This window comes from Thalassophryne amazonica, chromosome 5, assembly GCF_902500255.1.
Source record: "Thalassophryne amazonica chromosome 5, fThaAma1.1, whole genome shotgun sequence".
Lineage (NCBI taxonomy): Eukaryota > Metazoa > Chordata > Actinopteri > Batrachoidiformes > Batrachoididae > Thalassophryne > Thalassophryne amazonica.
In genome coordinates, this window is record NC_047107.1 from 105,863,884 (window position 1) to 105,883,566 (window position 19,683).

Sequence of the window (19,683 nt, forward strand, 5' to 3'; positions counted from 1 at the left end):
ATGGTGTCTAATCAGCATCTTGGTATGGCACACCTGTGAGGTGGGATGGATTATCTCAGCAAAGGAGAAGTGCTCACTATCACAGATTTAGACTGGTTTGTGAACAATATTTGAGGGAAATGGTGATATTGTGTATGTGGAAAAAGTTTTAGATCTTTGAGTTCATCTCATACAAAATGGGAGCAAAACCAAAAGTGTTGCGTTTATATTTTTGTTGAGTGTACATGTGATTTCTTAGCTTTTATTTTTAATAAATTTGCAAAATTTACTCGGAGCTCAGAGTCGAGCCGCTGCTCCTCCACGTCGAAAGGAGTCAGTTGAGGTGGCTCGGGCATCTTTTCCGGATGCCCCCTGGACGCCTCGCTGGAGAGGTGTTCCGGGCACGTCCCATTGGGAGGAGGCCCCGGGGAAGACCCAGGACACGCTGGAAGGATTACATCTCTCTGCTGGCTTGGGAACGCCTTGGGGTTCCCCCGGGGGAGCTGGGGGAGGTGTGTGTGGATCGGGAGGTCTGGGCGGCTTTGCTTGAGCTGCTGCTCCCGCAACCCGACTCCGGATAAAGGGGAAGAAAATGGATGGATGGATGGATGCAAAATTTATTAAATAAAAAAAAAACTTTCACATTGTCATTGTGGGGTATTGTGTGTAGAACTTTGGGGAAAAAAATTATTTAATCCATTTTGGAATAAGACTGGAAAAGGTGAAGTGCTGTGAATAGTTTTCGGATGCACTATATGGTTAACATGCAATGATAAGCTTCCATTCCACATCTGATTAGCAGCTAATTTAAAAGCTGTTCAATATTTGTTTACATGAATAATTCTTGTAAACAAATTCACAAAAGGGCTTGTATTTTTTTAAGCTGGCAATCAAAAAAATAGATATATTGAATTATTTATATGGTTAAAAAATCCAGGAGTGCCCCTTTACATTATTCTCATCTTTTACAGCACTAACACAATCTCTTGGAGCATATATACTATGCGTAAATGCATTAACACGACAATGGAAAAATCTTAGTTTTAATCATTAGACAAGTAGAAATCTTGTTGACAATAAGATGTTCAAACAGTGCAACAGTTAACAATTTCAAATTTAGTTTAAAAATTAGAATGGCATTTTAAAAGAATTAAGAATACTGTATTGTTCCAATTATAAGTTGGCCGTGATTCTAAGATGAGCCTCCTTTTTCACTTTTTGGATGGGGGGAAAAAGACTTTATGGAAACCCAGTTTTTTTTTTTTTTGTACAAAGAAAATTATTTCATTTACAATTTTATGACAATATTATGGAAAGCTCCTCAATTATAGTTTCTACAACAACACTGTTGCTTTTAGGACCACAGTAAGCTTTTCTGACTACAACATTTTTAAGATGGTGTTTTTGGGCTCTCCATCTACTAACATTCTCTCACACTGTGTTTCTTGGATGCTTGAGCATTGCTTGATGACACTGTATTTATGGTCATGAGCTTTACTTTGCATCAAAGTTCTCATCAATTTCTGGCCAACTAACACTTTTGAGGTATGCTTTTTTTCAGCCAGATCAGTGTGCTACTCTGTGAGGCAACAATGTAAGCTAAAGAGTGGGTCACTTCAGTCCAGAGTGCTACACTTGTTTCACATGGGCAATTTCAGTTACACTTTCAGTTACAGATGTATGTGACATGTAAATCTCTAAATCCTGAATATAAGACAAACCCATTTTTTTTTTTAGATAGACTTCTAAGGGGGGAAAAAAAAACAGTATTATTTTTGGAACAATACAGTAACTGTTTTCCTGTGTAGATGCAGACAAATCTGCTGCTCATCTTAAAGCACAACCAGTTACATACAGATAATTCACTGTTCAGTAAAGCCAGTAGAAAATAAGACCATTAAAACATTTAGAAAGAGTTCAAAGAAGTCATTATTGCCATCAATCCCATTAAGCCAGAAGGGGATTTAACACCACTGCAAGCATGTATGCACTAAAAGCATCACATTTAAGTTACACTGTGTGAACCAAATCTGCGGGCAAAACACAATGATTTACTCCCAGTTCAAGTCCAGAAATTCTAGATAATATATAATATTGTTTCATTTTGTATATGCTCTTTAAATCAATTAAAAACAAATTGTATAGGATAATAATAATAAAAAAAAATCAACCATCATATCCTAAAGTCAAATTTCTACTTACAGTACAGTCCGTCTATGCATCTAGAGGATAATAAAGTACAATTAAATCCATGCATTTTAATGAAGGCTGTCACGGGATACAGCTGCTTTGGAATGTCAAACATCGATGCTTCCAGACTTGTCCTGCAACGCAGAAAAACTGTGTTGTATTTTGACAGGTGAGAGTTGAAGCAATACTTGTGTCTTACGAAAATCTCTTCAATTTCCTTCTTGTCAGGGCAGCCAAAAGAGACAGAAGAGAGAGAGACGTCGAAATTATGCACAGGAAAGCAGAAGCAGGGCAGAGGCAGAAGAAGCAGGGCAAGCTGATCACAGCTTGTCTGACATCAATCTAGTGGTTGGTTTTCATCACGGCGTTCACTGGACACATATCTGATTCTTCAAGCTGTTGAAAGAACAGACAAATACAATGAGATGACGTAAGCTGAAAGTACCTGATCTGCAAAAATGCTGAGGTGGGTGCAGCCAGTTCTTAGTGCACAGGATTGTTCAAGTGTGCATTTTTCATTTTCTGCAACTTTCCGTGCATCAGTTTCCAGAAATGACGATCACTTTTCAGAACCGGAGGCAGCACTGAAACAGACTTGCTGCTTCATTTTTAGCTCCAACAAGGAGGTTTTGCTTTCATCACCATTTGTATGTCTCTTTGTCAGCAGGCTCTCAAGAAAATGGGTGTAATAACAACAGTACTTATGTGAAGCAGTAAAAACTGGACATAGTCCTAAATAATACTGTTGGAAGCAGCCAGTGGGTGTGGTAGACATAATGTTTGCACATGTAGATGTCAAGGCTGAGTGTGACATGGCACAGAAAGTGGTAGGGCACACAATGCAGACTCACAGGCTGAAGCGTGGAGGTAAAAAATAGGATTTATCAAAAAAACAGGCAATGGTTCGGTACACAAAAAGGCAGTCAGCGGGGCGGCAGTACAGGCAAGCAAGAGGCAGATTTGTTGTTCAGTACACAAGCAGGGGTCAGGTTCACGCCGTGGCGGAGATCGAGTCAAACGAGCAAGGTCAAAAAACAAGGCAAACAGACTGTGACAAAGGCAGCGAAGATGTGACACACAATCAACGAACTAGCAGGGAAGTGAGAGACTGTGAGAGCTTAAATACAAGGGGAGTAATCAGGGTGTGATGTAAAACAGGTGTGGAGAAGGTTCTGGAAGGGGAGTGGCCAGACAAGACAGGTGGGCGTGAAAGACAAAACAACTAAGTGCCAGTGACACACCCACAACCAACAGAGATAAAAAGAACTGAAAATCACAAACTGATGTGCTCCTGTGTCAGGACCCAAAAAATAAAAGGCAGGGACTTAACTAAGACAGAACTCACCCTGTGGCTAAAGTATAAAGGGAAATACATATACGTGCAAGGCAGAGTGCAAGTAAAGAAAAAAAGCAAGGTCTAGACTAGAACTGATACAGAAAAAAGTAAGAAAGTAAATGCCATGACGACTATTAGCTGACTAAGAAAAATAAAAGGCACAAGACTAAACCAATGACAAAAGAATACCAATGAAGTACAACACAGCATAACTGATAATCAGAGAAAGCAATGAATAACTAAAGGAAGATAACAGGAAGAAAACACTGAAGATAAATACTAACCAAAACCAGTGACTAAAGTATAAAGCAATAAATGTGATAAACAAATAACTAAACTGGGACTGAAGTAACTAAAGGGACAATGAGTAAAAGAATACAAATGCATTACAATGAGCCATAAAGAAGAAAAAACTACAGATCAGACAGAAACAAAGACAAAACTAAATACATGGTAACCCAGTGATACAAAGAAAATAAATGAAACAAAACTAATCATAAACAGAGCATAACAAGATGAGAAGACACAAGACATGGAGATAAACAGAAACCACAGACACAATAATCAAAACCAGCAGTGAGGCAAAATGATGAAAACATGACCAAGGTGCTGAATGGGCCGAATCCTGACATCACCCCCTCCCCACGGGCCGTCACCGAAGGACTACAGAAATCCGTCCACAAACACCACCAAAACGAGACCGCTGCACCAGACAAAAGGCGGGAGGTGGGGGAACGGCCGGTGGGCACCAGCACCTGGGAAGAAAGGCAGGGACCTGACCAAAAAACTAGGAGCACTAAGTGGCACACCATGTGGCAACCTGAAGGACGACAAGTCATCAGGGGGCCGGTCCGGAGGCCAATGTCGGGTCACAAGGGAGTCCGGAGGGCGGCCACTAGGTCTAGTAGAGTGCGAGGGGACAAAGGACCGGCCATCAGAGTGGTCAGGAAACACAGTAGGGTCCGGGGGAGAACAAGGACTAAGCTCAGGATGGGCAACTGAGATTTGACAGGTGACAGTTTCACAAGACTGGCGGTAGGTGGTAGGGCGAGAGGATTGACGAAGGGGGTGAAAAACCGACCACACCTGTCGGAAACCAAAATACCCCAAAACACCCAGGAAGCAGAGACGTGACACAAATGACAGAACATAGTGTGAATATGGACCCGAAGCAACTAGAAAAGGAGGACCTAAAACATAACTCACGCCAGAAACAAAAAAAAACAATCCAACAAAAAAACAACGAGGAAGGCAGGTGCGGAAGTACCAGAAGAGGGGATAAAAAAAAAAAATGAACAAACCAACTAATACCAACATTGTGAGGGCCACGGGAGACAGATGAACTAATGTTTGGAACACAGAACGTAACCAAAAGGCAACCACCTAAGGCAAAGAAGCGTTTACTGAAAGAATACAAAAAATGTAGAAACCAAGGAACTGTAACAATGTGAGGGTAAACAGAATCAATTAAACTGGCAAGAACCTTGCATGGGGCCCATAACTGTTCTCGGAACAAACACAAGAGGTGGGAAAACCAGCTGGACCAATTTGGGGGAAAACCAGAAATGGATGGATCAAAAACAGAACCATGTGAAGGACAAACTATACTTTGACCTGAGACAAGAATCCTTTTGATTGGAAACCATAGAAAATAACAAAAATGTCAAAAGGACCTCCAGAGACCAAATAAACCAGAAAAAATGCTATGGGGAGAAGGAAAACACCACTGGATAAAGGAGCTCAAGGAAATGTGGGGCCAACCAAGCGAACACAGAAGCCTCTTCCACCCAGGCAACATCAAACAAAACCCTGGAGAGGCATCCACTAAACCACACTGTTGGCAATTGACCTGTTTCGCACAAACACACAAATTAAGGGGGGTAGAGAAAAAACAAATAAACTTTAGACACAAAATACTGGAGATGATTGTCAAGAACTGTGTACATAAAGCATGTGGAAACTTTACAAGACCAGGAAGTGTGGCAAAAAACTGCTGACTTAATGGATTATTCAGGTGAAAAAAAAAGAAAAGCATCAGTGTGAATAACAACAAAGGAAGACTAACTGTTCTGTTGATTGCATCTCCGGAAGTCATCTTCAAGGATGTCGCTGATGATTGGGCAGGTGAAGATGACTCTGAAGACGTGGGCATGACAGGAAATCCCGGTGACGTCAGCATCGACGTAATCATGGGAGGGGCAGGAGATCCGGATAACTCGAGCTGCACTGAAGGCAGAGCAGACGCTGTGGGCGTGGCTAGGAATGAGGGCCTCACGACGGGCTGAGCAAGGTGTTCCGATGACGTCAGTGGGGTTGGAGAACCCTGCGCCTCCTCCGACGTGTGCGCCGAGGCTGACTCAGCGGACACGGTCGTTGCCATGGTACCAACTGAAGCCTTGGCCGGAGGGACTGAAGAAGACGATGCGGTTTGAATGAGCGGCGTGAGCATTTCTGCTGTCGCAGCAGCTGTTGAGGCTGATTCACTGAGCACGTATGCTGCGTATTGCCGCAGCGACATGGAATTTTCTGTTGGCTTGACGGTTGATGGTGCTGGGAGTGGCGCTGTGGGTTCTGGGAATCTTTCCACCACCAAGGGGTCAGGCAAAGTTGGAGCTTCAGACTTTTGGGGCACAGAGCTTGTCAGAGCCTGGGGCTGCAGCTGGAGCACTTGCAGCTTGCGTGGGGCTGGGACCGGGGGAAGAAGAACGAAAGTCACCATGGAACTCGGCTGTGGAGTCTGTCCTCTTGTCTTGAGCTGCTCTTTCGGTTCTCGTGCTGAAGAACGCCGTGGAACCGGGACTGGAGGAGACAAGGCTGGAATCACTGCAGGAGACTGCTGAGAAGCTGGGAGAAAATGAGCAGGAGCTATTGCGGCGTCGGACAGCGTAATGGTGAGTGGTTCATCTGTGCAGAGGTTGTAGATGTCAGATTCAAAAAGGAAGTCCATGGGGTCTTCTATATATGCAGGAACTCGACCTTGCTTAAACAATGTTTTTATATGTGTCAGTTCTGGGTATGCTGTAACGATTTCTGGCTCTGCCAGCAGGATCAGCTCTAAAATGGAAAAAATATGTTTCTTGTCCCGCTGATTGGTGCGGGATTGGCTGTGCTGATAATCAGAAAATAGTTCTTGGATCCTGAAAAAAACATTAGCTGTGGCTTGGAGGACTGACCCATCTGCCTCAGATGATTCATCCTCGTCCAAGTCTGACCACTCAGAGTTGCTGTCGGCAGATGCAGAGCTGGATGGAAGATGGAACTCCGGCTGATTCACCCAGGTGGGGAGTTTCCTTGCAGCAAACAATTCATCCAGGTCTAGTAAATCAGGGAACAGTTTAAAAAGCCATGGATTTGACTCAATAAGCTGCCAAGCTTGATCTAAATAATCAAACTTATCTCTTGGGGTGATGGAATCACGGAAGCAGATGAAGAAGAAGGAGAGGTCGGAAAAAATCTCCTTGATGGCGGTCAGGTTCTGGTCCGAGCCTGCGGTACCCTGGTAATGGCTAGTTTGTTCTGTCAAGGCTGGGTGTGACATGGCACAGAAAGTGGTAGGGCACACAATGCAGACTCACAGGCTGAAGCGTGGAGGTAAAAAATAGGATTTATCAAAAAAACAGGCAATGGTTCGGTACTGGACTAGAACTGATACAGAAAAAAGTAAGAAAGTAAATGCCATGACGACTATTAGCTGACTAAGAAAAATAAAAGGCACAAGACTAAACCAATGACAAAAGAATACCAATGAAGTACAACACAGCATAACTGATAATCAGAGAAAGCAATGAATAACTAAAGGAAGATAACAGGAAGAAAACACTGAAGATAAATACTAACCAAAACCAGTGACTAAAGTATAAAGCAATAAATGTGATAAACAAATAACTAAACTGGGACTGAAGTAACTAAAGGGACAATGAGTAAAAGAATACAAATGCATTACGATGAGCCATAAAGAAGAAAAAACTACAGATCAGACAGAAACAAAGACAAAACTAAATACATGGTAACCCAGTGATACAAAGAAAATAAATGAAACAAAACTAATCATAAACAGAGCATAACAAGATGAGAAGACACAAGACATGGAGATAAACAGAAACCACAGACACAATAATCAAAACCAGCAGTGAGGCAAAATGATGAAAAAATGACCAAGGTGCTGAATGGGCTGAATCCTGACAGTAGACAGGAGAAACATCCCATTGTCAGCTGGAGGACAACCTGCTGTACACACTAAAGTCTGCCCAGTGCCCGAGAGTTGCAAGTGATCATCAGTCACTGTTGGATAAAATGTTGATCACCTCCAACACTCACACCAGACACAGGACCCTAGTTATCTTTACCATGAATGGTCTCCAGGTCAAGTCCATTTAGAGTGTACTCAATTTACACTAACTGCATAGCACTGCTGACTAGAAAGTGTACTCAAATGAGTAAAATCACTGCACCTGATTACATCTCATTTTTACACCAACACACCTATTAGCACACAGATGAGCTCAACTGTACTCTCTATTTACACAACATGAGCGATAGGCATGAAAACCACAACGGCATCAGCTGGTGTTCTCAGACAGTCAGACCATAGTGACTTTTTCTATGCTTTATGCACTGTAATCAAACAAACAACGGTACAGGGGACTGAACTAACAAATCAAGAAACATCATTTTAATTTTGATAAAAGATTAAATTATTTCTCCCCAAAAGATTTTGTTACTATTACTAAATTCTGTCATGAATTAATTAAAGCAATATTACACATGTAAAAGCAGTTTAAAATTGACAAAAGATATTCATTAAGATCAGTGATTCCCAGAGTGAGCCGATGGGTCAAGAAGGTCCTGCATGTCATTAAATATAAGTAAAAAACACATTTGCTTTTCAATTCCACAGTAAACATTAAAATGACCTAAAATGTGGTATCACAAGTGATAAAACTGTCAGGGTGTGGACTTTTTGCATTACGTTTACTCTGTTCTATTTACTTAGATTTGTGTGATTTTGCCGTTTGTGATTTCTCTTGCCGAGTTTTTCCTGCTTGGGCTTTGACTTTCCTTATCTCTCTTGTGTCCCTCTCTTTGTGCTTGGTGGTGGGTGGTGCACACTGTTTGGCCACACCCCTGTTCTGGTGCTTTCGACTCACCTGTTCCTAATCTGTAGCTCATCACCAGGGTATACGAGGTCTGTTAGAAAAGTATCCGACCTTTTTATTTTTAGCAAAAACCATATGGATTTGAATCATGTGTGATTGCATCAGCCAACCTTGAACCTTTGTGCGCATGCGTGAGTTTTTTCACGCCTGTCGGTTGCGTCATTCGCCTGTGAGCAGGCTTTGTGTGAGCAGTGGTCCACCCCTCTCGTCGGATTTTTATTGCGAATAAAATGTAAAATGTTTAAAACGATTTGGAGCTTTGCAGCATCAAATTTTTCCAGAAACTGTGAGAGACCTCCAGGTGGACACCATTCGGAAAATTCAGATGGCTTTCAGGGACGATTTTATGGGGATTACACAGATTAAGGAGTGCTCCAGCCAGTTTAAAGACCGCCCACAGAGTCTGAGAGCGCGGCGCACTCCGAGCGCCGATCGACAGGCTGAAACCCCGCTGGAACAACCAGATCATTTCCAACGTGAAGGCTTTGTTGATCCGGGACGTCGTCTGATTTCCACAAAAATGGCAGAAGACATGGACATCAAGACTTTTTCGGCACATTCCACTGTTACAGGAGTTTTTTTCATGGAAAGAGAAGCGGAGGGATGTGCCACGGAGCTGCTCATGGCGCGGGACAAAAGCACCTCCGTGTTGGTCTCACAGGACGGCTTTCAGATGGCTTTCGGTGGCTTTTCAGTCGTGTGACTATCCGAGAAATTGTGCATGAGCTGGACATGCCAGAACATGTCCTGTGAGGCTTCATCACGGCATTGCTTTGCGCCATGCGGCTCCACCGCGACACGCGGAATTCCTCCGCACGTCTGTCTCAATGTGCCGAAAAAGTGCAGATGTCCACGTCTTCCGCAATTCCTGTGGAAGTCAGACGACATCCAGGATCAACACAGCATCCAGTGTGGAAATGAAGGGCACATTCCACTGTTACAGGAGTTTTTGTCATTGAAAGAGGAGCGGGGGAATTCCGCGCGTCGCGGTGGAGCCGCATGGCGCAAAGCAACACCGTGATGAAGCCTCACAGGACATGTTCTGGCATGTTCTGGCTCGGAGTGCGCCGCGCTCTCAGATGCTGTGGGCGGTCTTTAAACTGGCTGGAGCACTCCTTAATCTGTGTAATCCACATAAAATCATCTCTGAAAGCCATCTGAATTTTCCGAATGGTGTCCACCTGGAGGTCTCTCACAGTTTCTGGAAAAATTTGATGCAGCAAAGCTCCAAATCATTCAGACTTTTATTCGCAATAAAAATCCGACAAGAGGGGTGGACCACTTCTCACACAAAGCCTGCTCACAGGCGAATGGCGCAACCGACAGGCGTGAAAAAACTCACGCATGCGCACGAAGGTTCAAGCTTGGCTGATGCAATCACACGTGATTCAAATCCATATGGTTTTTGCAAAAAATAAAAAGGTCGGATACTTTTCTAACAGACCTCGTATATAAGCTTCACCGGTAGCACTGTTTCCTTGCCAGATTGTTGTGCTTTGTGCCATTGCTTCCAGCACTGTTCCTTGTGTTTTCCTTGCCTGCTTCCTAGTTTTTTTAACCTATTGCTTGTTTTTTCAACCACGCCTTCTCGCATGATGTTCCTGATTTGTTTCTTGATTCTTGACTGCCTTTCTGTGTACCAGAACCAGCATATTCCACCACTGAAAGATCTTAAACTTCAGAGCTGTGAGTTTGAGTCCTGCATTTGTGTCAAGACATCTCTGTTTCTTCCATCTCTGTCTCTCAAGCCTAATAAAAACAAGGTTATGGACAGCCCAGTCTCATTTTTTTTCCCGTGTCCCGTGACAAAATGAGTCAAATTTTTGTGACAGGTTTTTTTTTTTAAAAAACTCACTATTACTAACCCTATTCCTACCTCCAACCCTAACCTTGACCATAACCTAATCTTACTCCTTCCCCCCACTCTAACCATAACCACCCTTGACCCCCCCGCTTCACTTTTAATTTCATGCAGCCATCACAGAATGAATTACAGTGAATTTGTGCTGCCGTGACAAAAATGAGGAGCTTTTTGTCACAATATCACAAACCAATAGATTAATGTACGAGGTCTCTTAGATAATAAACCGACCCTTTTATTTTTTTTTTTAACTATATGGATTTGAATGACATGCGATTACACCAATCATGCTTGAACCCTCGTGCGCATGCGTGAGTTTTTTCACGCGTGTCGGTGACGTCATTTCCCTGTGGGCAGGCCTTGAGTGAGATGTGGTCCCGCCCTCTCGGCTGAATTCCTTTGTTTCACACACTGCTCGAGACGGCGCGCGTTGCTTTATCAAAATTTTTTCTGGACCTGTGAGGAATATCCGAGTGGACACTATTCGAGAAATTAAGCTGGTTTTCTGTGAAAAGTTTAACGGCTGATGAGAGATTATGGGGTGTTTCTGTCGGTGTAAGGACTTCCCACGGAGCGGGACGTCCTGCAGCGCTTCCAGGCGCTGTCGTCGGCCTGTTTCGATCTTAAAACATCCTAATTTAAGGCTTAATTCACCCAGGACATCGTGAGAGAACAGAGAAGATTCAGAAGAGGCCGGCATGAGGAATTTATGCGGACATTCCACTGTTTAAGGACATTTTTTAATGAAAGACGTACGCGCAAATTCGCCGAGTCGTTTCTGTGACGACTCGGCAAATCTATGTGCGCCGCGACAGGAAAAACACCTCCGTGTTGAAAACCATTTGTAGAATTCAGGCGGCTTTTAATGGCTTTCAACAAGTGAGTAACTGAGAAATTGTTTAACAGCTTGGGCATGTTCCAACTTGCCCATTAAGATTTCCAACGGAGGTGTTTTTCCTGCCGCGACCCCCCGCGGTCGGGTCCAGCCCGACATGCGACTCTGCCCGCACGTTCTTTCATTACAAAATGACCGTTAACAATGGAATGTCCGAATAAACTCCTCATGCCGACTTCTTCTGAAAGTTCTCTGTTCTCTGACGACTTACTGCGTCAACAGAGCCTGAAATGTGGAAGTTTTCAACTTGAAACGGCGAGACGCTGCCGCCTCGAAGCGCAGATCGCCGTCAGGCGCCGTGGACCGTCCTTAAAGCGACACTACCAGACCAAAATCTCTCATCAGCCGTTAAAATTTTTACCGAAAACCAGCTGAATTTATTGAATGGTGTCCACTCAGTTGTGCCTTACAGTTTTGAAAAAATTTTTATCAAACAAAGCAACAGTCTCTGAGCCATTCCTAAACAATGAAAAAAATCGACGAGTGGGTGGACGACTCCTCACTCAAAGACTGCCCACAGGCAAATGACGTAACCGACAGGCGTGAAAAAACTCTCGCATGCCCACGAGGGTTCAAGCATGTCTGATGTAATCACACGTGATTCAAATCCATATGGTTTTTGAAAAAATAATAAGGTCGGATACTTTTCTAATAGACCTCGTATATTTCGTGCTGCTGAATCACGACTTGCCGTGAGACCAGGTTGTTATGGAATTTAAATTATGATATTCTTCCTTTATGTGATCTTATAAGAGAACCCCTATATATACGAGGTCTGTTAGAAAAGTATCCGAGCTTTTTATTTTTTGCAAAAACCTGATGGATTTGAATCACATGTGCTTGCATGAGCCAACCTTGAACCTTCGTGCGCATGCGTGAATTTTTTCACGCCTGTCGATTGCGTTATTTGCTGGTAAGCAGCATTTGTGTGGGACGTGTGTTGTGCTCTCGTTGTATTTTTATTGCAAGGAAAATGGCGGAACGACTGGAGCCGCGCGACTGCATCAAATTTTGCCAGAAACTGGGCGACAGCCAGGTGGAAACCATTCGGAAGATTCAGACGGCTTTCAGTGACGATCCTATGGGCATCACACAGATTAAGGAGCGGTACAACCGGTTTAAAGACGGCCGCACAACAATGGAGAGCGAGCCACGCTCCGGTCGGCCATCAACATGCTGAAATGACCAGATCATTTCCAAAGTGAACGCTGTGATGATGTGGAACCATCGTGTGACTATCCAAGAAATTGCGGAAGAGGTGGACATCAGCACTTTTTCGGCACATTCCACTGTGACAGAAGATTTGGCCATGAAAAGAGTGGCAGTGAAATTCGTGCTGATTCCATTCGGAAGATTCAGACAGCTTTCGGTGGCTTTTCAGTCGTGTGACTATCTGAGAAATTGTGGAAGAGGTCGGCATGTCACAGCATGTCCTGTGAGGCTTCAACACAGAGGTGCTTTTGCTCCACCGTTAGCAGCTTCGGCACAAATTTCGCCACCACTCTTTTCATAGCCAAATCTTCTACTATGGCAGAAGTAACATTATGAACCATGCTCATACTAATTCAATTTACAGTACACAGACAAACATAAGACATAGGATCAAACATTCCAATTTCTTAGTTATGGAGTTTTGTTCCACATGTACTCAACAGTGTCTGTAAAGTGCCTCGTGGTAAAAGGTTGCCATGTAATGCTCTGTGATCAAAGAGTCGGGAGAAAGCATTTCTTGTAGCAGTCCAGCACCTTGGACCAACAGATGGCCTCATCTTATCACTTCATCACACAATCGCTGTTGTAATCTCCCCACGGCTGTTAGAAGTGATGTACTCTGAGCGCCGATCGCTCAAACCACAGAGGCTTCTTTCGAGACTAGCAAGATGCACGGCCTCATCAGTGTGCCTGTGGTTTAATGGGGGGAAACGTGCTGCTGTGTAGCCCGGTGGGTGTGCACGGTGACTGTGCAATTGGGGGAGGACATGACAGCTCACCACTTAGTGTTGTTTTTGTGCCTTTATTTCTCCTGCAGACAGTTAATCCCGTTATATCTGTCAGTTTGGTGGGAAAATCATCTTGTCTTCAGATGAAATGTAAGAAGTAATCATTATTAAACCTCCCAGTGATGCAACAGGATGGAGGACAACGTTACGGGGCCCACGGAAATTTAAGGCATTATCAAAGTATCTCAAATTGAAGAAAATATATTTTCATGCATGTTAAAAATATCATCACAGTTAAAACAAGAACACGGCACAATGGGCTCGATTCACCAATATCTTAAGGTTTTTTTTTTCTTGAATTTATTGTGAAGAAAGTTCAGAGAAAAGTGTATGTCGTGTTGATGATGTGTTCTTAAACTGCCAGACTGTTCACAAGTTCGATCTTACACTGATTAATCCCCCTGTCCTCGTAAATTGAAGGCCAGTGCCAGGTGTTTTTATTTAGTAGAGTTAAACGCCACACCAATCCCCATAAAAAAGCATGACTCTGCAGGGCCATGCACATGGACATATACTGGGATGTGAGGTTGACAGGAAATGTCAAAGTAATTATGAAGACAGTGACGCACCAGACTCCAACAGAGTTGAGATACTGTACAAAAAAATGTTTATTGGATCACATTTTCCTTGACCTTGGACACACTGTAATCACATCTAGATAAATATCCATCTCCTCACTCAGGGGGAGGAGGAGTAACAGGAAAACAGAGGTGAGGAATGAGAGGAACAGTAGTAGCCAGTAAACCAGTATTGATCAGTATGTCTGATATTTATATTTGCAAACCCTTTCTTTTTACCTTTTCATACTCTGTGTGCTTCTTACCCTGTATGCTGTTATACAATGCTGCTGGAACCTCAATTTCCCTGAGGGAGTCTTCCCAAGGGATAAATAAAGTTCTGTCTAATCTAATGTAATCTAATATTCCCACTACATATGAAGGAATTTGACATCCAGGACTTGTATCCAGTTAATTTATTCCATCCATGACTCATAGGACAGGCTGATGGATACCTATGATAGGCCCACCTGGTCTCCTAGCTCCCACTGAAATGTCTCAGTAGACACTAGCTGCACACGTGGTGGTACAAGGTTAGACTGCCTGGTGGGTCCAAAGTGTACCAAAGATCCATGAGGACAGCCCTTGGCAGCCTAAAGTGTCCAAGCAGATACTCATCACTCTCTGCAAATGAGTGATCTCCATCAGCAAATACGCCATTATGTGAGTCCTAGAGTATGGAAAATGTCCCTATTTCGGGCTTATAAATAAAATGTGTATCAAATTGTTACTGTAGTGTGTATTAATATGTTTTGTAAATAATTAAATAATCATCAACAATGATGAAAATAATTAAAATTTAAGTTGTATAATATTACAGAACTGTAGAATTGAAGAAACTCTCATAATCTAATGTTTTGCACAAGCATGTGCTGTGGAAAAATGTAAGTTGTATCTGAACACAATGAAAAATAATACAGGTTCTGACCAAATGTTGGTCGTTGTCTTTGATTTATTCAAAGCTTTGAACAAAAACGGGTCACTCAGAATACATGCAGTTTGCAGAGAAAGTAAAAATGAGGATGCACACCGAAAAGATGCACATAGAATAACTGTGTTCACAGCATTATAAGGTAAAACAGTCATCTAACGGGAGGGGTCAAAGGCCTTGAGCCTGACAGCAAGACACCTTTCTCACAGTAGACAATGCATTTTCTAGCTTGATAGATTTTGAGGAGTAAACAGTTCATGCAACAGACAACGTGCAACGTGCAGCTATGGACATGCTGAGTGGTAAGCCGAGGTCAACTTGAGGCAAACAGCAGTGACTGATAAGCAACATGTAGAGGCAGGCTGCCCTTGAGCAATGTTTTAAGATGGCAGTCGGATGTACTGAATGTGTTTTTCACATAATATGCAGAGCAGAGAAGCTTGAATCTTCAACTGGACTGGGTTGCTTGACGCGAGGACGTTTCGCTTCAAATTGCAGAAGCTTCCTCAGCTAAAATTCTTGCTCTGGTAGTCTGACTTCTGTCTTGACTCTTGTAGAGAAGAATAAACAGAAGCCACAAAAGCTGGAGTTTTAAATTCTAACCAGACCCCTCCTACCGAGAGGCCGACTGCTATTGGCTAGTGACTAAACAATAGCTCTAATTAGCACCTATTGTGCTCTAGTTAGCACCCTCCTAATGACAGGGCAGCTGTCCCTCCTAATGATGGGACGGACACCTCTCCTGATGGCTCCCTTGACGACTCTCCTGATGACGTGATTGACTCATTACCATGAACAAAAGACTGAAACTGCGTTGATCTGTGTACCCCATTGTAAACAGGGGACAAAGCGTGTCTCAGACACCCTCCCTGGTTAAGGCTGGGTTTTAACTGTTTCACATAGAATGCCTCCTTGACCCCTCTCTCAAACCATTTCTTCTCTCTGGCTAAGATTCAAGCTTGGAACTATGGACTATGGACTACCACTGGTTACTATGGAAACCACCTGGACAACTGAGAGCCTTCACAGAAACATAATATGCAGAGACAAACAGTAACTCAATGTTATCAGAATGCACACAAATTATACTGAAAAGAACCATGAACAGTAACTGCTGTAATATTTGCTATGACACACGCATGCAACAAAATTTGTGTAAGAGTACTTTGAGTGTTTGCAGATTCTGTTCTTACCAAAGAACAAATCTTAAAGAAATATTAGTGAATGTCAGAATCTTTGTGAAAACTGTGTAAGTGGGTTTTCAGAACAACTGTCTTCATGGGAGCAGTTGATAAATGAGACCCAGTGACAGAATACCCAGGTTTGTTACAGACACCCTCCCAGACAGTTGAATGGTTTTCCATGGTATGGATAAACCATGACCTTCCAGGATGCATAGCCATGAAAGGAACACTGACTTACATTTGTATTTACATTTGCTGGCACTATGCTCTTCACCAGTTCCTGGGTGTATTTTGAGCCATCAGGTTGCTGTGACTGCTGCACTCTGTGTATATGGATTGCTTAGCTGGAAAATTTCTGTAATTGTATGTTTGATATTTCTTTGTTATTGTGTCATTTGGTAGTATGGCCAGAACAGATGGTCACCCCCCCCCCCCCCCAAAGTCTGATCTGCTTGAGGTTTCTTCCTGTAATCAAAAAAACACCTGAGGGGATTATTTCCTACGCCAATGTACTTGCCCAGGGGGTTAGTCAGATTAGACCTTACTTACTTATGAGGGCCTTGGGGGACTTATGCTGTTATTTGGCACAGTACAAATGACTACAATTGAAAATGAGAACAAGGCTTCAGTTGCCCTCACTTATCCCAAAACTGTTAGAACAACTGAAGCCACAATCCTGCGTGTCAGAATAAAGTTAGCAAAACATAATGCACCCCCAAATGGCGGAGTTCAGGACATTTCTGAGATTGTCAATAACTACCCAGATTTAGAACTTGTCTGGACATATATGAAGACTAACAACATCCCAAAGGTACTGCCTGAACTTTTAAAACTGGACTTCATTGAATTACTGAAGATCTTTAGAGTTGCTGAACTGTCATTCCTTCATCTCCGACCTGATTCTCCCACTGCAACATGGCATTGGCTGTTTCAGCTTCCTGATAGATTTGAAACACATGGCTCTTATTCTTATGTGATGACAATGTCATTTTTTTGGGAATAGTCACAAGTTTTACATTGGATGTCCTTCCTGATGCAACACCAATTGGAGAAACATGCTCACAGCTCCTGTTGTTCCCAAGCGATCCCCTGTTGCGCCTGTTGTTCCCAAGCGATCCCCTGTTGCTCCTGTTGTTCCCAAGCGATCCCCTGTTGCTCCTGTTGTGCCCAAGCAACCTGCTTCAACACACCTAAATCCAGTGAAAGGGTCATTAAAAGCCTGCTAACGAGTCTTTCATTCGATTCAGGTGTGTTGGCGTGTCAACAGGGAGTGTCAAGAAGGTAGATCTTGAGGACTGAACTTGGGCACCCCTGCACTACCTAATGAATCAGATGCTAGTCTGCTTCAATTCCGGGCTCAGATGGAATCAGGTGTAACGGGTGTTGCAGTGTAAATTTCATTAACATTATTAATTTTGGAATAGTAAGCACCAGTTTCAAGACATTTAGTGCCTGATTATTAAAGGTTTCGATGTGTAAAAACGTGCAAAAATGTGAATATTGATATACTAACAGTGTGTACTACGGATTGCATCTTTCAAAAGTTCAAAATATCGCTTATAGTCCATTCAACACATTTGTCTTCATGAATATGGAATTTGGGGTATGTCCACCCGAGTGCACAATATTGGTGTTGAATATGCAAATAGGTGAGGTTTGCACAAGCGACATGATTTTTCAAGGCTAAAAGCAATTTCCCGCTGTGAGATTGTGTATGTAATTTAGCAAGTTTAAATCCTTGGTGCTAACTTGCCCAATGCTGTGCAATGAATGCAGACATGCATAAATCTGATTCAGTTAATTCCACTGAGATGTTTGCTCTATGCATTTCTTTAAATTGTCAATTCATGTTAAAAAAAAAAGTGGCGTATGACATGAAACATCCACTGCCTAAATAAAATTAAATGTAACATTTATCCTGTCTATGTAATAGAAATATAAGTACAAAGTCCTGTTCCTGTCTGTCAAGTGCAGCTCCTGTGCACTGGCCTGCATCCTCTATGTTTATGTGAAAATTAAGAGAATATATTAATATAATGATCAATATATTGATCAAGCTATTTTTGAACACACATTTAAAGACAGTAAGCGGTGCTGAATTTGAACTTGTGCCAAATACTGCGCACATACCACAACAAACCACAAGGCACATTCATTTTTTATATGGTAAATGTTCAATAAATGACATTTTCAGTTAAAATGTGTGTGTCTTTATCTTATGTTGCCCATAGCTGCAAGTGGCCTACTGAATTTATTTTTCCGCTAATGGTGTTTAACTACAGGTCGACCGATACGGATGTTTAAGGGCCAATACTGACATCGATTATCAACAAGCTTTGGAGGCCAATACCAATATTTGAGGCTGATATTTGCCTCAAACAAATAAAAAGTGTCAAAATTTAGTATAACACACTCAACACAAAAAAATTCTTTAAATGTTTTGCAGCATATGTTTAATTCACAGAACCTTTCAACATGACCTTGACACAAAAAGTGCAAGGAGCTACAAATAACATTATTATGATGAAAATAAATACAGCTGACACAGCTGCAGTCTGCACACTGCTATCTTCTGCTAAGAGTGGTATGGGCAAACAGCCAATCAGTGCCTAACGTCGGCGGCCCTTAGCTCCATATGATGGGCCCTTCACAAAAGACACAACTTGTGGCAGTTTAATTTAAATGGTTGTCCATTCGGCTGCACCCGTTTTGTGTTCGGGGTTGCCACAGTGGATACAACCAGATCCGCAATGATGCCCGCCTGATGCCCTTCCTGATGCAACTCCAGTGTTACCTGGAGAAACACACACTGCCGCTGGTGTTCCAAAGAGGTCTCCCATCCAAGTACTAACCAGGTCCCGCACTGCTTAGCTTCTGAGATCTGACAGGATCAGGCTTACATAGAGCCGAGCAGTTTCATTTAAATAAGACGCATATTTCTGATATTACGAGTAGGGCATAAATAACGTTTAAAACATTAAAATACTTTTGATAGACATAGCATTTGCCTTCATCTTCAAAAACAACATGTACAGCAGCTTTAATCCAGTGAGGCAAACGGCTTCTTTCTGTCATCTTGACTGTTTTCTTAAAGTAGACCTGCATTGAAATAAATGCAGTCAGATCTTTGGACCAAAAAATGACTTATATTTACACATAAGATCTTTCTGAATGTAGTAAAGTAAATCTGCAAGCCCAGATCTGTCATTCAACGGAGAAATCTTCATTTAAAAATGACAAATTTACAGCTAAAATTTAGCCCTCGGCAAAACTGTCATCAAATCCGGGACGCTGCCAAGACGTCAGGGAGAAGACCCTCTCCCAGCATGCATTGCGCGCGCCAACTGTAATTTGTGGATTTACGTCAGTTTGCATCTGCACCTTTTTCTTGTCTTATACGGAAGGATCTACTTTTTTAAAACTTCATATTGTCTTGCGGCACGTTTAGTGAGTACACATTTCTTTTATTTGTGCTTGAAAATTATTTTTGGGGACTTTTTCATACGCCCGTTTGATTGAGTGGTGTCGCATTGAAAATCTACTGTCTTTCGCCTCCGGTGATACCGTCGCGGGGTACGGAGGAGGGACCTGCAA

General features: G+C 42.6%; 1 protein-coding gene across 3 annotated transcripts in view; it reads right to left on the reverse strand.

Moving 5' to 3' along the window:
* Window positions 1-826: 826 nt before the first annotated feature.
* The window catches only part of zmat4a (zinc finger, matrin-type 4a), a 376,811-nt gene continuing 357,954 nt past the window's right edge, over window positions 827-19,683 (reverse strand). For 2 of the 3 annotated variants that reach the window (XM_034171037.1, XM_034171036.1), the window contains exon 7: window positions 827-2,565. In XM_034171037.1, coding sequence (XP_034026928.1) covers window positions 2,538-2,565 — 28 coding nt within the window. In that variant the 3' untranslated portion in view covers window positions 827-2,537. The remainder of the gene's footprint in view (window positions 2,566-19,683) is intronic. The other variant, XR_004560878.1, reaches the window with a different exon arrangement.